This window comes from Channa argus, chromosome 6 (genome assembly GCF_033026475.1).
Source record: "Channa argus isolate prfri chromosome 6, Channa argus male v1.0, whole genome shotgun sequence".
NCBI classification, from domain to species: domain Eukaryota; kingdom Metazoa; phylum Chordata; class Actinopteri; order Anabantiformes; family Channidae; genus Channa; species Channa argus.
In genome coordinates this window covers 11,212,034-11,228,884 of record NC_090202.1, presented here as the reverse complement: position 1 = coordinate 11,228,884, position 16,851 = coordinate 11,212,034, and the positions used below count along the sequence as shown (strand labels likewise).

Sequence of the window (16,851 nt, the reverse complement as noted above, 5' to 3'; positions counted from 1 at the left end):
ACCATCTTTAAGTGTTATGAGGCTTTTTATGCAATAATACTGTGTAAGAAAGTTTTTGCACTTGAGTCATGGCATGTGGTGTTTCCTGCTTTTAAAAGCAACAACCAGTCCAAGAGACATCCATTAAAAAGCTGTATAGAGGTAGTGGGTGTACGAAAGGCAGGGGTGGAACTTTCTAGGCAGGTAGCACTCCCTTTGAGATATTTCCATCTAACTGTGTCCACTGATCCGTGTCTAATCCAATTCCTGCCTCTAATTACACACACACACACACACACTCACATTTTTACACACAACACATTTGTACAATACACACACGACCCAGCATGCACACATCAACACAGAAGGACAGAAAGATAGGCATAAACACACAGAGATACACATTGGAGGAACTGCGTTTAGGAACGGTCTGTAGTAAACCAGGCAGAAAAAGTAATACAGTTTCTTGTTGTTGTGGGAAGTGAAGCAGTGTTTCCATAGATTAAGTGGTGCCACTGAAGCTCTTGGGTTTAAGAAAGTGAAATGGTGTTACATCGAAAATCAATCTTGTGCTTCTTGTCATAGCTGTTTATATTGGTCGTTTTCTGCCGACACATACTGTGCTGTATTGATTTGGGATAGTTTTCATTAAAAATGAAATAAAATCTAACCAATAAACACTGAGATGTGAGGCAACAAGTCAGCAGACAGTACACTGGTGCTCTGGGTAAAGGCGTTAGGTAAAAGCATTGACACAACTGATAACAAATAGGTACTCAAGCTTGTGTTAATGGAGTCACCCTCAGTGATATATTCGTCACATCGCTGTGACAAATTACTGGAAATCTTGTAATGGGCCATTAAAAGGCCCATAAGCGTTGCTGTTGAAGGTCATCGCTATTTTCACACAGATTAAGGCTGCGTCCAGACAGACTTTCACACCGTGTGAAAGGATGCAGCTTTTCTTATGCGTGTAAATGGAGAAACTGCAATATGCGGGCAGGGAGCAGAACCACTGGGGGCTCTGCTTTACTTTCAAAGAGTAAAAGTTGCCAATATATGCTGTAAGAGAAAAAGAAAAAACACAATGCAGAAAACAAAGATAAAAACACTGCACCTGTTGACTCCCGCAGCTACAAAATATGACAGCTCATTTTGCATGTCTGCAACACATTACATCAAATTTCAATAATTTGTCTGCTTGTGTTTGACTAAAATATTGTTAAACCAAACATACTTATCTTTTTACTTGGTGGAAGTGTGAGCGACAGAGTGGAAAAAAGACAGCAGGGCTGAAATGAAATGACAGGCTTGCTGATTTCAAAATGAGGGCTGCTTTTTTCAGCAGTGCTTCAACATTTATTACTGCCTTCGTCCCTTTATCAGACTTTGTCATAATTCTGGTCCCAACCATGTTTATTTTAATGTTTTCTGTCTGTCTCCTGCTGGTCTCGATTCCGGGTACAGTTGTTCCCACACTTTCCCTCCACTTCTGGTCACCTGATCTTCCCCACCTATTTACACACCTGTCCCCAGTTTCTCTTTCAGTGCTTTCAGTACATATGGCAGCTATGCCTGTTGCATTTTGTTTGATCCTGTACCTGGACTTCTTTCTGTACCTATCTGCCTGCCTGTTCAGCTAAAAGCTTTGTTATCACTATTACTTTTAAACTCACATCACTGCACCTTCCCCTCCCGTATGCTGACTGTAATGGACTCAATGTGTACAAACATTTTACTGGTTCACACATACCTGACGGCACAGACACAAAATAATCTTTTCCTTACAAACTAGTTTCTACCCTATGTTACTTACTTGTTTCTCCCATTTCATATTCACTGTCTCTCAGCAATTCAAAGATGTCCACCTCCAGCTTGCCAGTGGTGGAGCGGTTACTGTTCCTGTTTATGCTGTCTTTGGCCAGGGTGATGGCCAAACGCTCTCCTCTGCTGCACTCCATAGGGTCATCAAGGATGGCAGCTGAATAGAAGAAAATGATCAAGAGCAATGAGAGAAATAAGAAAGGAGGTAAATAAATATTTACAGTGCTAAATGTTTTTTCAAATGGATGAAAGCCAGAGCGGCCCAGACAGTCAATGATCATTCAATCCGACAACCAATAAAGCCAGATCATGTATTTAATGGCTGTCTTTTTTTTATGTGCAACAAAAGTTCACTCCACTTAAAGCTGCTCCCAAGGTACATGGATTTATTAGCACCAGCACTTGTGACATTTTGTGCACATTGCTCTCACATAATCTGGAGTGCCTACAGTGGCGCAAAGAATTGTTCGAGCAGCTTTTAGTGGGTGGAGTCTACTTTTGTTCTTAAAGGGTGAGTGCTAGTAAATGTAAACAGTATCTGTAATAATAAAACCTTCAAGTTTAAAAGCTTCAAAATCTTGCATCTGTTCTAAGGCATTTTTAAGTGTCAGTGCTGGAAAAATTATTAATTCATAATTTGTTCTTTAAGGTAGCAAAAACACTAAGCTGGTTGGTTGTTTATTATCCATGTAGCAGCTTTTCAAAGATGCTCTACAGACCACTACAAAATAAAACTAGATTGCCACATGAGCATTAAAAATGATAGACCCAACATGAAATCATTTTTACACATTCTCCATGTACTGTAATCATATATTTCTTCTATTGTACCATTAAAATAAAAAGTGATGCCTGTCTTGTCTATGTCTTAGCTCAGCCAAATATAAGAATGCACATAATCCACTTCCCTCATTTGCATGCATAAAAAAATAACGTAATCCACTATACCAAAACCGTATAGACTGGTTATTATAAAGGATTTTAATAATGTAATCACTCCAAACTTCAGGGTAAGTATTGCAGCAGTAACACAGTAGAAAGACAATACTGACAGCAGGGTCAACAGCCTAACATTGACCTTAAGGCAAACTTGTTTTCTGAAGCGTATGGCTTATCTTGCACTGGGGTATCTTCTTTACCCCAGCAAAAGCACATGTAGACTCATCTTAGACATAACAAGTCAATATTTCCTTCATTATTTAAATGCTTGGCAATTATTGAAATGTAAAACATTTCAAATCAACCACTCCAGCATGTTTCAGTCTAACTGCATCAGCAGGCTGTATGAGCAACCATTTATGCCAACTGGAATACACTTCAATAGGTCTACGTGTGGGGGTAAAGGGAGAAAAAAGAAAAGACAATTAAATGAGCAGCAGATGTCTGAAACCAGGTTTTGTAATTAAAATAATTATACCAGGTTAGCACAAAGGTCTTATGTTAAACAGATACATTCAGGGCCATGACACACCAAGCCAACATCAAAAAACTAGTGCAGACGAAGACCAACTGCTACATCAGGTCACATCTGCTTCGTCTCGGCTTACAAGTGGTGCTAGAACACACCGCAAAGATAAGAGCCATTGAGCATCAGGGTTTGACAGGGCATGTAGCTGAGATGTTTACTTGGCCGATAACCAAACGTACCTATCCAAAATACAAAATGCAGGCCAATCAAAAAGTAAATATAATAAACGTGAATTTGGACAATTATTATTATTTATTAATGCATAAAACATAAAATTGAGAGGTAACAATAATATATGATCTCTACATTTTAAAAATATTATTTCAAAATAAATGTTAAGTGTGGCTCAGCTGGAATAAAGACTACTTACTGAATTTGCTATCAGATGTGAGCCAAAAAAAATAACAATAAATAGAAATACTATACAGTGACACATAAATACTGATCAAAGGTCACGATAAAACCAGAAAGTGCAGCAGAAAGAATTGTGACTTTGAGGAGACAACTTTAAGAAGAAAAGAAGAAAAGTACATCTTGCCTAAACAATAAAAAAAATAATGATAATTGTACAGTCTCTTACTTATTACTGAGTTTTACACGGTTATTCTTCTATTCTATAGATGGCCATATTCTATATATACTTCATAATGAAGTGTTATCTGTCACAAGATTTTCAGCCATCTAGTAAAAAGGTTATTATCCCACTCATAATTTATGAATCTCATTTGTGAACTGGATTTTTCTAAGTTTTGTGGAGTTGACAGAGATCACATTTCGAAGGGCTGCTATGTTTTGGTCATCAATTCTCCTCATGCTGTGGCAAAACTGTGCGTCTGTTTCAATTTACTATTTAGTTTATTAGATATTCAAAATCATTTTAATGTAAAGTAGTAGAGTGTGTGTTACTGATGGGGAGAAAAAAATGTTTACTACTTATTCATTTTAACTGCTCCACAGCTATACTGCTGTGACAGTTAATATAAAATGACCTAGGGAAAAGGTTCAGGCAGCTTCTTTTAATTGTGGCAGAGTTTTTAAAGACTGTGTCTATGTGTTTGTCAATGCACCTTTAGGTTGTGTTTTAACCAGTATTAGCATTGATCAGTGCTAAGCTATCTGTATAATGTGAAGCTACTCTATGAATCGTTTCTGCATTTTGGTAACAACACACATAATTTGTGACAATCACACAATTAAAAATTTACTGGCAGGCAGCAGTTCATGACTGTAACTGTTGCTAAAAAATAGTTTAAGTTGCATTGTTTGCCAACTAAATCAGGGTGAGCAGATGGACATAATTAATAGGTCATGAAGTTATGGTGACGTTTGTAAACTGGTAGGACAGCATAAACTTAAAAAAAGACCTGGTTTCTGGTTCACCTGACATGTAAGAGTGACACTTAAAGACTCTGAGCTGCTCTACAATGAAATAAGATTTGAACTTATTTAAATAGTTACAAAAATAGTAAATCTGGTCGATGCTGATAGTGTGGCAGGGCGATATAAATAATTCAATGTTTGGGAAACACTAGAGATCATCCCATTTATTTTTTACTTGCCCGATTGGCCAACTGCATGGTGCATTTCACTTGCCTGAAAATAGAGTTTGTTTGCCATGGGTAATAGGGCAAGTGTTAATCTCAAGCCCTGAGCACTCGGGTGAGAGAAAAAGAAGACCTGAAACTGCAAATAAGTTGATAGTGTAATACGAACTTACAACAGCAATACAAGTTATACTGGTGTTGTTAATACCATGACTTATTCTTGTGTACTGATTTGCTAAGGTTAACATCCAATCAGAAGGCGCTAATGGCTATTTAACATGTCTAATCAGCCAAAAAAACACAGACAAGGGTTCAACTAGTGCCAAAGGTGCAGGGCACACTGCAAAGAGCAGGTGATCGGCAGATCCCGACAGTCAGCTCCCAAGGTTGCATTAAAAGGAAATATCAATAAAATTCTGTGAATAATTATGATGCACTATTAGCGATGCAAATCTATCCACGCAAGTAGGTGTACATTTACACTGGTGAATGAAACTTATAATTCTGACATATGTCCCTTAGGAGTTGACATTTGGGAGTAGTCAATACACGACAGCTGGCAAACAAGCAAGACTGTTTTCACACAGGGAAAACATGAGCTGGGCCTTGATCCATTGAAACCAATCAATGAGTAGCTCGGAGGTACGTTGAGGCACAGCAGGTTGTGGGCCGTGGAAGAGCAGCTCAGTGAAAAGCAGGTATGAAATGGGAATTCCTGCAAGGTAAAAGCACGTAGCCCAGGAGAGGGATCTCACGAGGTCTTTTAGCAACTCTCACAGAGCCTGGTCCTTTTGTAAACATGTCAACCTCGGGCTGATTTCAATCACAACACCCCAAAACATTAAAGACCAATGGCGCCAAACCACGTTGCACAAACTCTATAAACTCTGCTTAGCTTGTCATTCACAATAATAGACCTGTCTAAAAGATTGAAAGCCCTTGTTGCATGGAGTGCAATTCTGTTTTATTTTCAGTTAAGAAATTTTGCACCGGTTTTTGCAGATGCATAAACACTGTACAAAAACACAAAGCAGACACCACCAATAAAGTCTCTGGCCTTTTGAGTCGGGCATTTACATTTAGCAATTATCTATCTTGAACATGTGATTTAAACCAAAAAGCAAAATTTTACCTATTGTATTTTCTTACTCTTCTCTCTGCTTATCCTTCTACAAAAACAAAAACCACCAGACATTTGGGCCTGTGTAAGAGGTCCTATACAGCAGAAAATAGCAACAGTGCTAATTTTAAGTACACAAGAGAAAGATTAGAACCGGGAGGGAAGCCTACAAAAGCTTTAAGTGTCACTCGAGTAAACTAATGATCTGCTGGCTTTTCTATTAACTCTGTTCCTGCATCTGCAAGTTCTAAATGCCGATCAAATGAACTTGCTTTTCACCTGCTGCATGAGCTAATTAATGGTAATATGCCCTCCAACGCTTGGGCTTGGAATGGAAGGGAAACCCATTACCTGATGGGGAGTGGGGGGGAGTTCTGAGGGACTTGGCCTTTGATCAAATTAGTGCTTTTAATGAACATGACACTGTAAAGTGATTTACCTTGGCCAATGTCTCTCTTTTTATCCATAATTTGCATACATAAATTGTTTGAATGTTAGAAACTGGAGATAATTCGGCTCAGTATAATCTAACTATGATCTCAACAACAAATATATATATATATATATATATATATATATATATATATATATATATATATATATAAGTTAATTAATACATTTTTAAAGATTTAACAAAAAACTAAAGCATTGTAAGTTTCACAAGCAGACATCTTATGGCAGGGCTGTTGTATTGAGCTGCAGTCAATTGGTCTATTTAAGAAAGGGCTTGGTGAGTGTATGTGTACTCTCAGTTATTATTACCTTGAGTGACTGCTCATCTCACTTTAGGTAAATGAGAAGCTGGAATCAATTCAAAGTGAAAAATGGATGCACTGGTGCAAAACAGACCTTGTTCCTTAGTACTAAATGTGATAATTTGTTTAAGTACTGGAAAAAGTAATGCTTATATTCTCAGCAGGTCATGAAACTGGTGGAGTTGAAATTCTTGTATTTTATTGCCCAATTTACTGTAACTGATGAAAATTGTGAAGGTATAGACAGGCAAACATTTTTCGACCAGATACTACCCCGACTCGTAAAATGAATTATACATCTGTTTTATCTTATCCATTGGAAACTTGGGCCATGCCTCTAACTGAGAATGTATCCTATAGCATGATTTCTTCAAATTAATTTAGTACCTAACCCTTGTGTTATTCAGGAAAATGTGTCACGTTCAACCATTGTTTAGAAATCACAAAACTTGCACTGCCCAATTTAGACCAAAGCCGATGATACAGTAAATGGCTTTTTTAGACATTTCTAAAATCTCTGATATTCTCACACCCTGTTAACATCTTGATTGTTGATATTTCCTGACAAATATCTCCAACAAAATACAAAGGTGCAACAAGGACACTTTTTTGTTTAAAAGTTGTTTCTGCCTCCAATGAACTACTTTGATGGTTCTAGTGTTTAATAAACAAATCTATCTTTTAGACACAAAGTATTCAATGTTGTGTTTTAGGTCTGCAAGGCAAATGACACAAAATGCAGACGTGAATTTGCATCTGGATTTACTGACATGAAGACTGACACTGTTCTCTTTTCAAATTTATCTCCTTAGTTGCTTCATTTTAGAAAGCTACATAACAAGCATATAGATTTATTGGAAATGTTCCTTTTCCCTATATTTTGGGATTTAACTCTACCTTAGCAGCTTCATTAGGGGGCCGCTTGACTGTTCAGGACGATGAGGGGGGTTTTTCTAAAAACATGCTAACACAGAAATAGAGCTACGTATTAATACATATTTGAATAGGGCTTAACGACAGAATCGGCTAAGAAGCAACTGTGGGCCAGGCTGTGCACTTGGATGCCTTGTAAAACAAAGCAGCTCATTAGCTAATCAATTTTTCTCAATTCTTATAAACACCTTGATTTATATGAGATGTAGGAAACAGTAAAGCGAGGGTCGAGGACATGACAATTGGAACATGCAAAGGGCTTCCCCCTCTCAGCACCGTCACTCAGGTGCCATTTTGTTAAATGCTTTGTACACTTGCCCTCTTTTTACAGCAGGAGGCCAAAGAATCTCAGAAGAGTTATTAAATTGAACATTTATTTTTTTTAAAAATTTTTCTGCAGGGATCTGCACGGAATGTCAAGGTTAAATCTGTAGGCTGTGCTTTATACTGTCTATTTTATATTAACTAAAGGGTCACTTTTTACTTTTGTAAAAGAGGATTCTCTCCCTCTCTCTCTCTCTCTCTCCCTTTCTCTCACACACACACACACACACAGAGATCTTATGCTAGTTATATTTAGTTAAGGTTTAATTATATAATAATTTAGGTAAACGGTGCTCCCCTGACCCTCCTCACTGAAAGAGAAGCAGCTGTCAGGTCAGGTTTTAAGCTCATTTTTCATCTGTCTTATTTCTAACTCCTAGAACATGTCCATCCAATAGACAGCTTGTTTAGCATCTAATGCTTTGTTTGGTTTGTTTATGTAAAAGGGCCTGTGGTTGGTGCCAGTGTTGCTGTGCAAGAGAGCACCAAAATTACACTCTGCCACTTTTCTTCCTCCAATACAGGTGAGTATATGACCATTTGTGTGCAGCTGTATTCCAGCCTCTCCCTCGTTAGCAGCCCCAGAACATTTTCCCCCATAGAGGTAAATGAATTCAAAATTGTCAACTTAGAGGCAGCAGATACCCTAAAGCTGCCACAACTGTGGGAGCTGAGAAAATAACTCTCTGCATCAACAAATAACTGGTGATGTTGTTTATTATTATTAGCCTACATCAATTCAATGCCTTACCAGACTTCTACTCTCTCATGTTCCATCAAATCTACTGTAGGGGAACTGTCAGAGGGGCACTGATTATCTAAGTAGCCTAACAATTTAACCAGGTTAACTACAGTAAAACATACAGAGTCATACAAACATCAAACAGCCTAAATTCACTGTTGAACCATAGCAAAATCACAATTTATTATGAAAAACTTTGAAGAATAAGGCATTAGATGTGATCTATGGAAGTCAAAACAGTCATTTGGATTTTGCTAAATTATTTCGTTATCTTCAGAAATCGATTTTTGTTACCTTGAGATATCGATAAAATTGTCAGGTTCTCACGAGAAATTATGTTGTTATCACGAGAAGTCAATACTGTTATCGCAAGATTACGAGGTTACAGCACATAAAAATATAACAGCACCCATGGCCATTTTTGGCATCCAGAATTTGGAATGTACTTGTTCAAATAAACAGACCAGAGATGAACAGAGATCATTAGAAGGACGCCTTTTTTAAATCAATAACTCCAGTACAGTGTAAGGTATTTCTATAAACATTCTATTCTATTCTATAACATTCTATAAACCACATTTTTAATTTTTTAATGGTTGATTTGAAATGAATCAGAAAAAACACTATACAGCTGAAGCAGGCTTTTCAATGTTAGGCAATCCAGGTTTATTTGTGTGGGTGGAAATGTATGCGTATGTACAGTAGCTATGCGTATCTAAAATGTCCGTGCAACTGGTTATGTCAGCATGTGAAAATGCTGTGTGTCATGCTTGTCTAACAGCCGTTTTATTCACTTGGAGCAGTATGAGTCTGAACCACAGTCAGTCTCTCTGCATGGCACATGTAATTGCTACTTCCACACTGTAATCCATCTCATCTACAAGCCCTGTGGTGCGGAGGTGCTATCTTACATAATTAGAAATCCTTGCTCACAGAAGACCCGGTGACAAGAAACTGATTTCACCATGTCACATAATGTCGTTTTAGCCTCCATACACCTATCATAATATGTGCAAATGGATGGATGTGCTAACTCTCATTAATTTAAGGCTGACTTTGCTGATCTGTAAAAAGTTGTAATTTTAGCATATGTATTTTTGTCTGCAGATTATACATCGCTGGTGGTCAGTGGGGAAACAGAACAAACAGACATCAGTGGAAAGCATCAAATAATTATTTAATGTTGAAATCTCTATTTGATTAAAAGGAAGTCTTTAACAGGGCCCCACTGGGCCAGTGAGTAAGAGTCATTGACTGAGGAGCCCATGAGGGAGCACTGCCTTTGTTTTCCAAATACTTTGTACAAAGAACCTGTGAGGCTATTGACAAAAAGTGAATGGCAAAATTGAGATAAAGAGATCATAATTAGACGGCTGTAATGTTACAGTTCTCATTGATGGTTTCTGACAGCATTTCTCTCCAGACTGCCTTTCGCCATATTGGCAGAGACAAGAGAGAGATCCGAGAATAAAGCTTCTGATGTTTCTCTCACAGCAGCCAGGTCAAGTAATTAACGCATAATAAGACTTTTACATCAACTTGAGCAACATTGTATCGATGTTCATATTGGTGGTTGATGTAGTATCAGTAACAATAATGGATTTTTAATTATCATTGCACCCTATTACATGGAGCAATGTGGATTTACATTGTAGTGCAAAAAAAAATATATCCTTCATTTCAATATATACCAAAACCTCAAAGGATCAGTGGTATATTTTCTCAATAACAAGAGCGTACTACAATGATTAAAAGAGGGGTGGGGAAGAGGTCTGTGTCCCAGAATGCACTGCACCGTGTTTGCAGATGAGAGAGACAGAATGATGACAGCTGTCTCAGATAATAACTGCTGGCTGTATTTGTAATTCAATAATACAATAGGATGTACGTGCAAGTGTTATCATATCATGTATTCTCCTGTGTGCTCTCTCTATGTCGTCTTGCATGTGTTCACTCTGTGTGTTTGTCCTGTATATTTATGATCTGAGTTATTCCTGGAGGCTCATGTCACTCAGGGGAATAATCTATGAGGCGGAACTCACGGGAAAAGGAGTGTGAGTGTGTAACTGTGTTGAGTGTGTGTGAGTGTGTTTATGCATCAAATGCATATGTGTTTAGGGAATAATTGTTTATATAATGCCACTCTATTTAATTTCTGCTCTACTTCAACTTAATACCTGGCAGCAGTAAGGAGCCACATAGCTTTGAAACAAGAGCTAGCCAAGTGCAAATACATAAGTAGCTGATGCAGTACCACAGAGACTTTAGGAGCTGCAGAATCTGCTGAGGTTTATGCAGAAACACTTACAAGCAGCAGCTGTAACACTTAACAGCCTCTTTCACTGACACAGTGTTCAACGCAAATCAAATTAAACCCACAATCACACAACAAAATAAGTCAAAAGACTATAAAATAAATAAAGCGTCTTTCACTCCACCTCTTATCTTTCTTTACTGCAATGAAAACAGCTGCAACAGCTCAAGTGGTTTGAAGAGTGGATGTGCTTTACTTAACAAGCAAAAAGATGTGAAAATGCCATGTGTCACAGGCTTGAGCTCTATCTGACGCTTAAAAAAAAAAAAAACTTTGGCACAAACTCATAGGAACTACAGATGGTTAAAATACTGCAGATGTTGACATAAAGCGCTAAAGATCCAATGGATGCACACCACAAGATTTTCTGCCTGCTACTGCTAATTTATTAGCACCGACAGAGTACTGCCAGAGGATGCACAATGACATCAGATAAACTGAAAGCACAGAAGTTGTTTACATAATGGTTCCACCTACGGGACCCTGCCAATGTCAGCATGATTACAGGACATCCACAAAGCATAAAATGGAGTCAGTAAAGAATCTGTCACAGGAGCACTCAGATTGATGAAAACGGACATGGCTAGGTGGTTTAGGGTGTGGCGGATGCCAAACATGAAAAATGATAGTGGATAACCAGAAAAACAAGCAACTTGAATGGCTAGCTGAGCATTAACATGTTGGGCCATGAGTTCATTCTCCTGTGTGTACACAGTATAGTCTCATCTTGTATTTTACCCACTGTCAGACTGATGCTGCTATTTGCTCAATTCCACTCCCACTAGGTTGGAAAAGTGTGAAAGCAATTCATCAGTGCAAAGCAGCCCGCCTACTAGTCTTTCTCTTGAATCAGCTGAGCCAAGAGCAACCCTCCAGATCCTGATGTCTGCATGCCAACTAATGGTCATCCATTCTCAGTAGCTGTTGGCAAACATATCAACTTTAGAAAGAATGGGCTATTTCTGACAGTGTAGTGATAGAGAAATGAGCAATCGTTATCATGGGAAGACAGCGGGGAGCATGATTCATTGTACACAGGCCACACTGACATGGGCTTCTCTCCAATAGTATAGGGAGATCGGAGGTCTATTCCTCGTACAGAGAATCTGAAGTTCATGAGATGGAGCTGCCTTTGCTGTGAGGGGTAGCTACTCCCTCACAGAAGTCTTGTATGAAAACAATTTGTAACATTCTGTTTCATTAATTGACATAGAAACACATCTTTCAAGTCATTCAGCACAAATTACATCTGAACTTTATTTAATTTAGATAGACTGTCTGCTGAGCCCTCACAGCACTTTACATGTTTACTGAATGCCACGGGACACTGCACTTAAAATGCTGATTTGAGTAATAAATGTATGATTAGGATGTCTTAATTTCTGATACAATAGATAAAAATGTCCCCCTCTGACAAGGGCTCATGGTGGCAATTGTTTTATCCTCTGTTGCTGTTATAAAGTAATATCACAGGAATTTGCTAGAAAACCCTGCCTCTTTATTTGTCTGCACTTTCGTTTCACACAGCGCATCTGTTAATCTGAACATGGTGTTACAGTTAATTACACAATATTTCCTTAAAAGTGCACTAAAATCATTTAAAACATATGTTTTCTCATATAATTATAGCCGGTTCTGCTAATTGTAGGTTTGGCATTCACAGTAATTGACGAGACAATTATTCACTGGGGATGATGTGAGTGGACCACTGTATGATGGGGCTGGCAGAAAGACACATTATGACAGTAAACTTAAAAGCCCATGCTCTTGATTGGGTCAATACAGACAAAAAGCAAGGACAGAGTTAACCTTTGCTGCCTCCAGTCTGCCCATAACACCTGACTCCCCTCAGCAGTGAGCTCTGAAAGCCAAGCGGTCATAAGCTGGCTGACAGTTCTGTCACTGTCACTGCCATGAGCATGACGCTCCAATTTTATTCAGGAATCTGGATTTAAGGAAAATGGAAGTGGTGGCAGTGAAAGAAACCTATGAGAAAAAAAGAAAAAGAACATTCATTCCTTCATGGAAGAATGAATTCCCCTGGGTCAAACATGATGACAGAAATAGAAATACGCATTGCGTGGAGTTTTGCCATCTCCTCTCAAAGCTGGACGTTATGCAGGAGTTTGTTCTTAAAAGCTGTAGAAGCTTTGGAGTGCAATGACAAGTCGGTAACATGTTATGAATTCTTGTACCGTCTTAATATGTAAATTTAAGCACGTTATTTTCTTTACAGGTGGTTACAATTTTGATGGCCCAATATAAATTGTCAGTAGGGCAGTAGTGCAATAAGTCACAGACCAATCAATGCCCCAGGAAATAAAATGTCAACACTTCAACCTGACAGTGCAGTTACATTTGATAAATGGTAAAGAATGCGGCAACTGTCTGTTAATAATCAAGTACAAGTTGTATAAAGAGATGTGTTTAAGGGTATTAATGAGACTTTACGTTTATTTATTTTCCTTCAGTACATCAGTGTCCCTTCACTACTCCAGCTGGTCTTATAAATCAGAACTGAAGGGTGCAAAGAAAAACTTAAACTTCACCATTTGAGAGAAAATGGTAGCACCTGGTGCACAGCCGGTGGTTCCCATCAGTTCTCAGGACAACTTCAATGAATAATGACACTGCCTCCCTCCCCATTTCTTACAAACACTCACACAGCCACAGACTTATACTTTCTATTCCATTAAAACAACATCACCTCAGCCATCCAGGTGCCACAGGAGAAATTTAAGCAATAAGCATTTCTAACTGAAATAAAAGTGATAAGAGGAGGGGAATAAGCTATAAAAAAAGTTAAAAGTTAATTTTCGTTTTGTCTTTCTAAATGAGTCACAATTAATGATAGTTTGGACTAAACCTGAAAGAATGTGAGTGGCAGACAGCAAGAGGAGGAAAGAGATTTAAAGGAAGAGAAAAAAAGAGAGAAAATGACAGGAAGAGATAGTGACTGAGGGAAAACTCTGGGCTGACCTGTTGCAATGAGCAGACTGACAGATTGTGACAGAGAAAGACTGAGACGGCTGACACACTATTGGAGTGTGATGTCTGTGGCATGATGATAATCTCAACGATGACGATGATGCTGCGAAAGAAGAGGATGATGCTTATTATGTTGAAAATTGCGATCATGTGGAGCTTGTAGTTTGACTTCTGGACCCAAGGGATAGAGACAGGCAGGCTGGCAGGCAAGCAGACAGAGGATCCTGAGGGAAGTCCAGCTCTCAGTGGGTGTCATTACCTGTCAGTCAAGCATACTTCCTTCAACAGGACTAACCCTCAGATAGAACCACTGGCATGTCACTGCATGGAAGGTCAAGTCAAACCAGCAGACGGTTTGATGAGAGGAAAGAGAGAAAGGTTAAGTGGGGAAAATGAATAGAGCAATGCTGATAGAAGAATTATAGTGAAGGATAAAGTAAAGTAAATGAGCAAGATAAAAAAAGTTATAACTATAGATATAGTGACTGTTTTTAATATACAGCCTTAAGTCATAGAGTACAGTACAGTATACCATTTCTTACTGTATTTACTGCAATAACATTTAATACCTGGTGTAATCTCTGCAAAAAGGATTACTTACCATAAACAACCACCTGCAAGGTGAAGAGAACCTTTGACACTTTGACATGCTACTTTAACCTGCAGTAAATTGACCTTTATAACGAAGAATATGCCTGACAGTGGAAGACAGAGTCGCAGTCTGAGGGACAATCTATACACAAACCTCCCTCATGCAACTATTTCCTGATTGCAGTCAAGTAATTGCTGCAGTCACTTTTCTTCACTCATCATAGGAAAAACAACATAGTTAGATGTAGAGCTGAGTTAGAGTCCAACTGAAAACTTGTTAATAAAATGGCGCTGCGGTGTTTGAGAGACAGGCCTAAAATGTGTCCATATAGCTATAGATGCACTATCCATACCTTCATGCTCAGCTGGTTTGACAGAGATCAGAGTACGTTTTGACCTACAAGTGCTCCCAGAGGCAGACAAATAGCTCCACAGACAAACCATGCCAATGTTGATACTTCAGTAACACGGTAGCATGGCTAACAAAGATACTATGGAGAAAAGAAAAGTTTGCAAAGCTGTACAGCAGGTGGAATACCTTTATAACAAGCCAACAGTGGTTTGAAAGTTGAGACATGTCTATAGAATGGGGAGATTTGTCACACACAGCCACACACAACTTCAGGTGAATCAAATGTTTCAAAGGGAAAGAAGATGGCAACACTGGACCGTTCTCCTGTTATCCAGTATTACCACATAGCTGTTTCCTGTATCTGTGACAGCCTTTGATGTGACAGTCTGGGGAAATGGACACTCATTCAGCCACTCCAATGGGTTGAGTGCACTCGCGGGAGCCAAAGCTCATCCTGCTGCTTTAGGGCAATGCTACAGTATCCAGCACATGAAAAAGACATTAGTTACCTTGCTCTCAATCACTCATATTTCTCTCCCTCTTGCTCTGCCTCATTCTTGTCATCTTTATTTCTTTTTCACTCACACATACTGGTATGTAGTCATATGCTCACACTCTGAGTGATGGCACAGCACATGAAGTATTGACTTTTTATCGCCATTTTAACAGGGCAGGCAGGGACGCACCTAAAGTCGTGGACTTTGTGAGTATCCATCACTTTAAGAGATGAAACCAAAGCTCCTTAGGTCCTTTAGCACCATCAGTACTGATATGTCCTGGATATCAACCTTATACCAGTCATATTTCTCTTCCCCTCTCCCTATCTTTGGCTCTTTAGTGCTTTTTCAAACATTCAAGGACACCAAAAAGGAAACGCACTATGCTGGATGACCATTTTCACTCCCACCAATATGCAGTAAGTGTAAATTGAATGTTCTTGAATGAAAAAAAGGACAGATACATCATCTTGGATTAAACATGGTCTGAGGAGCAGATATTGGTTAGGCTGTGTTTAGCCCTACCATGAACGCTATGGTGTGGGACATTCAAACTGGGTTTCAGGGTAACTCAACTCTTCTCAGGAGACTCAAAGCACTTTTCAAAACACTGCAACACTGTGAAGAAGGAAGGAAACATGGAGATAGCAAAAAGGTGTGGAGAAATGTCTGGAGGGAAGAAAAGCGAGACAAGTCATTTGTGAGTGTTGAGCAGGGCCAGGGTGTATTTAAGGGCATCCAAAGTTCCCACAGCCTTGCTTAATAAAGCTCCAGGGAGAACAACCATAGAGTCAGTGACAAGAACAGTGTGTTGATCTGTGCCTGCATCTGTTTCGTCACCATCCTCTCACAGCTGTACCTCCAGGGACCTCATGCCCTCTGATTTTACAGCTAGAGTACCCCATAGGCAATGTTTCTTCTCTGCCTTTCTGTTTCTACTATGTGCTGCTTCATCTGAGGGCCACTTCTGTCTCATTATACCTGCACCTAAACAGGGTTTGGTACCCAGATGGATGGCTGGGCCCTCGAGGGCAACAGATACTGTAAACAGCACCTCTCTATTTTTCACACATGTACAGGCATGCAGTGCTTAAATGAGGACTGAATGTAGAATATGTATTGGATGTTGAACTATAGAGGCTTCCCTCGAGAACAGAATAGAAGGGTTAACAATGTAACTGGTAGAGCCAGAGGGATGTGCCAGGGTAAACACTGTGTGTTTAGGCGCGACAATGCTGAAAACATCCTCTGTTTGTTTGTGCGTGTGTGTGTGTGTGTGTGTGTGTGTGTGTGTGTCTACATGTTCCTCTGCCTCAGCATATGAAACCAAGAAACAAAAATGGACAATACACTTTTGTCATTGGGGTTGTAATAGGACCAGCGGATGGAGTATTCACCTGGGAGTTTCTCTGAAGTGTGT

The 16,851-nt window shown here is 39.0% G+C and overlaps 1 protein-coding gene across 4 annotated transcripts in view; it reads right to left on the bottom strand.

Moving 5' to 3' along the window:
• Positions 1 to 16,851, bottom strand: part of grik4 (glutamate receptor, ionotropic, kainate 4) — a 262,717-nt gene that overhangs the window by 96,427 nt on the left and 149,439 nt on the right. For all 4 annotated transcript variants that reach the window (XM_067508672.1, XM_067508671.1, XM_067508670.1 and 1 more), the window contains one exon: positions 1,796 to 1,960. In XM_067508672.1, coding sequence (XP_067364773.1) covers positions 1,796 to 1,960 — 165 coding nt within the window. The remainder of the gene's footprint in view (positions 1 to 1,795; positions 1,961 to 16,851) is intronic.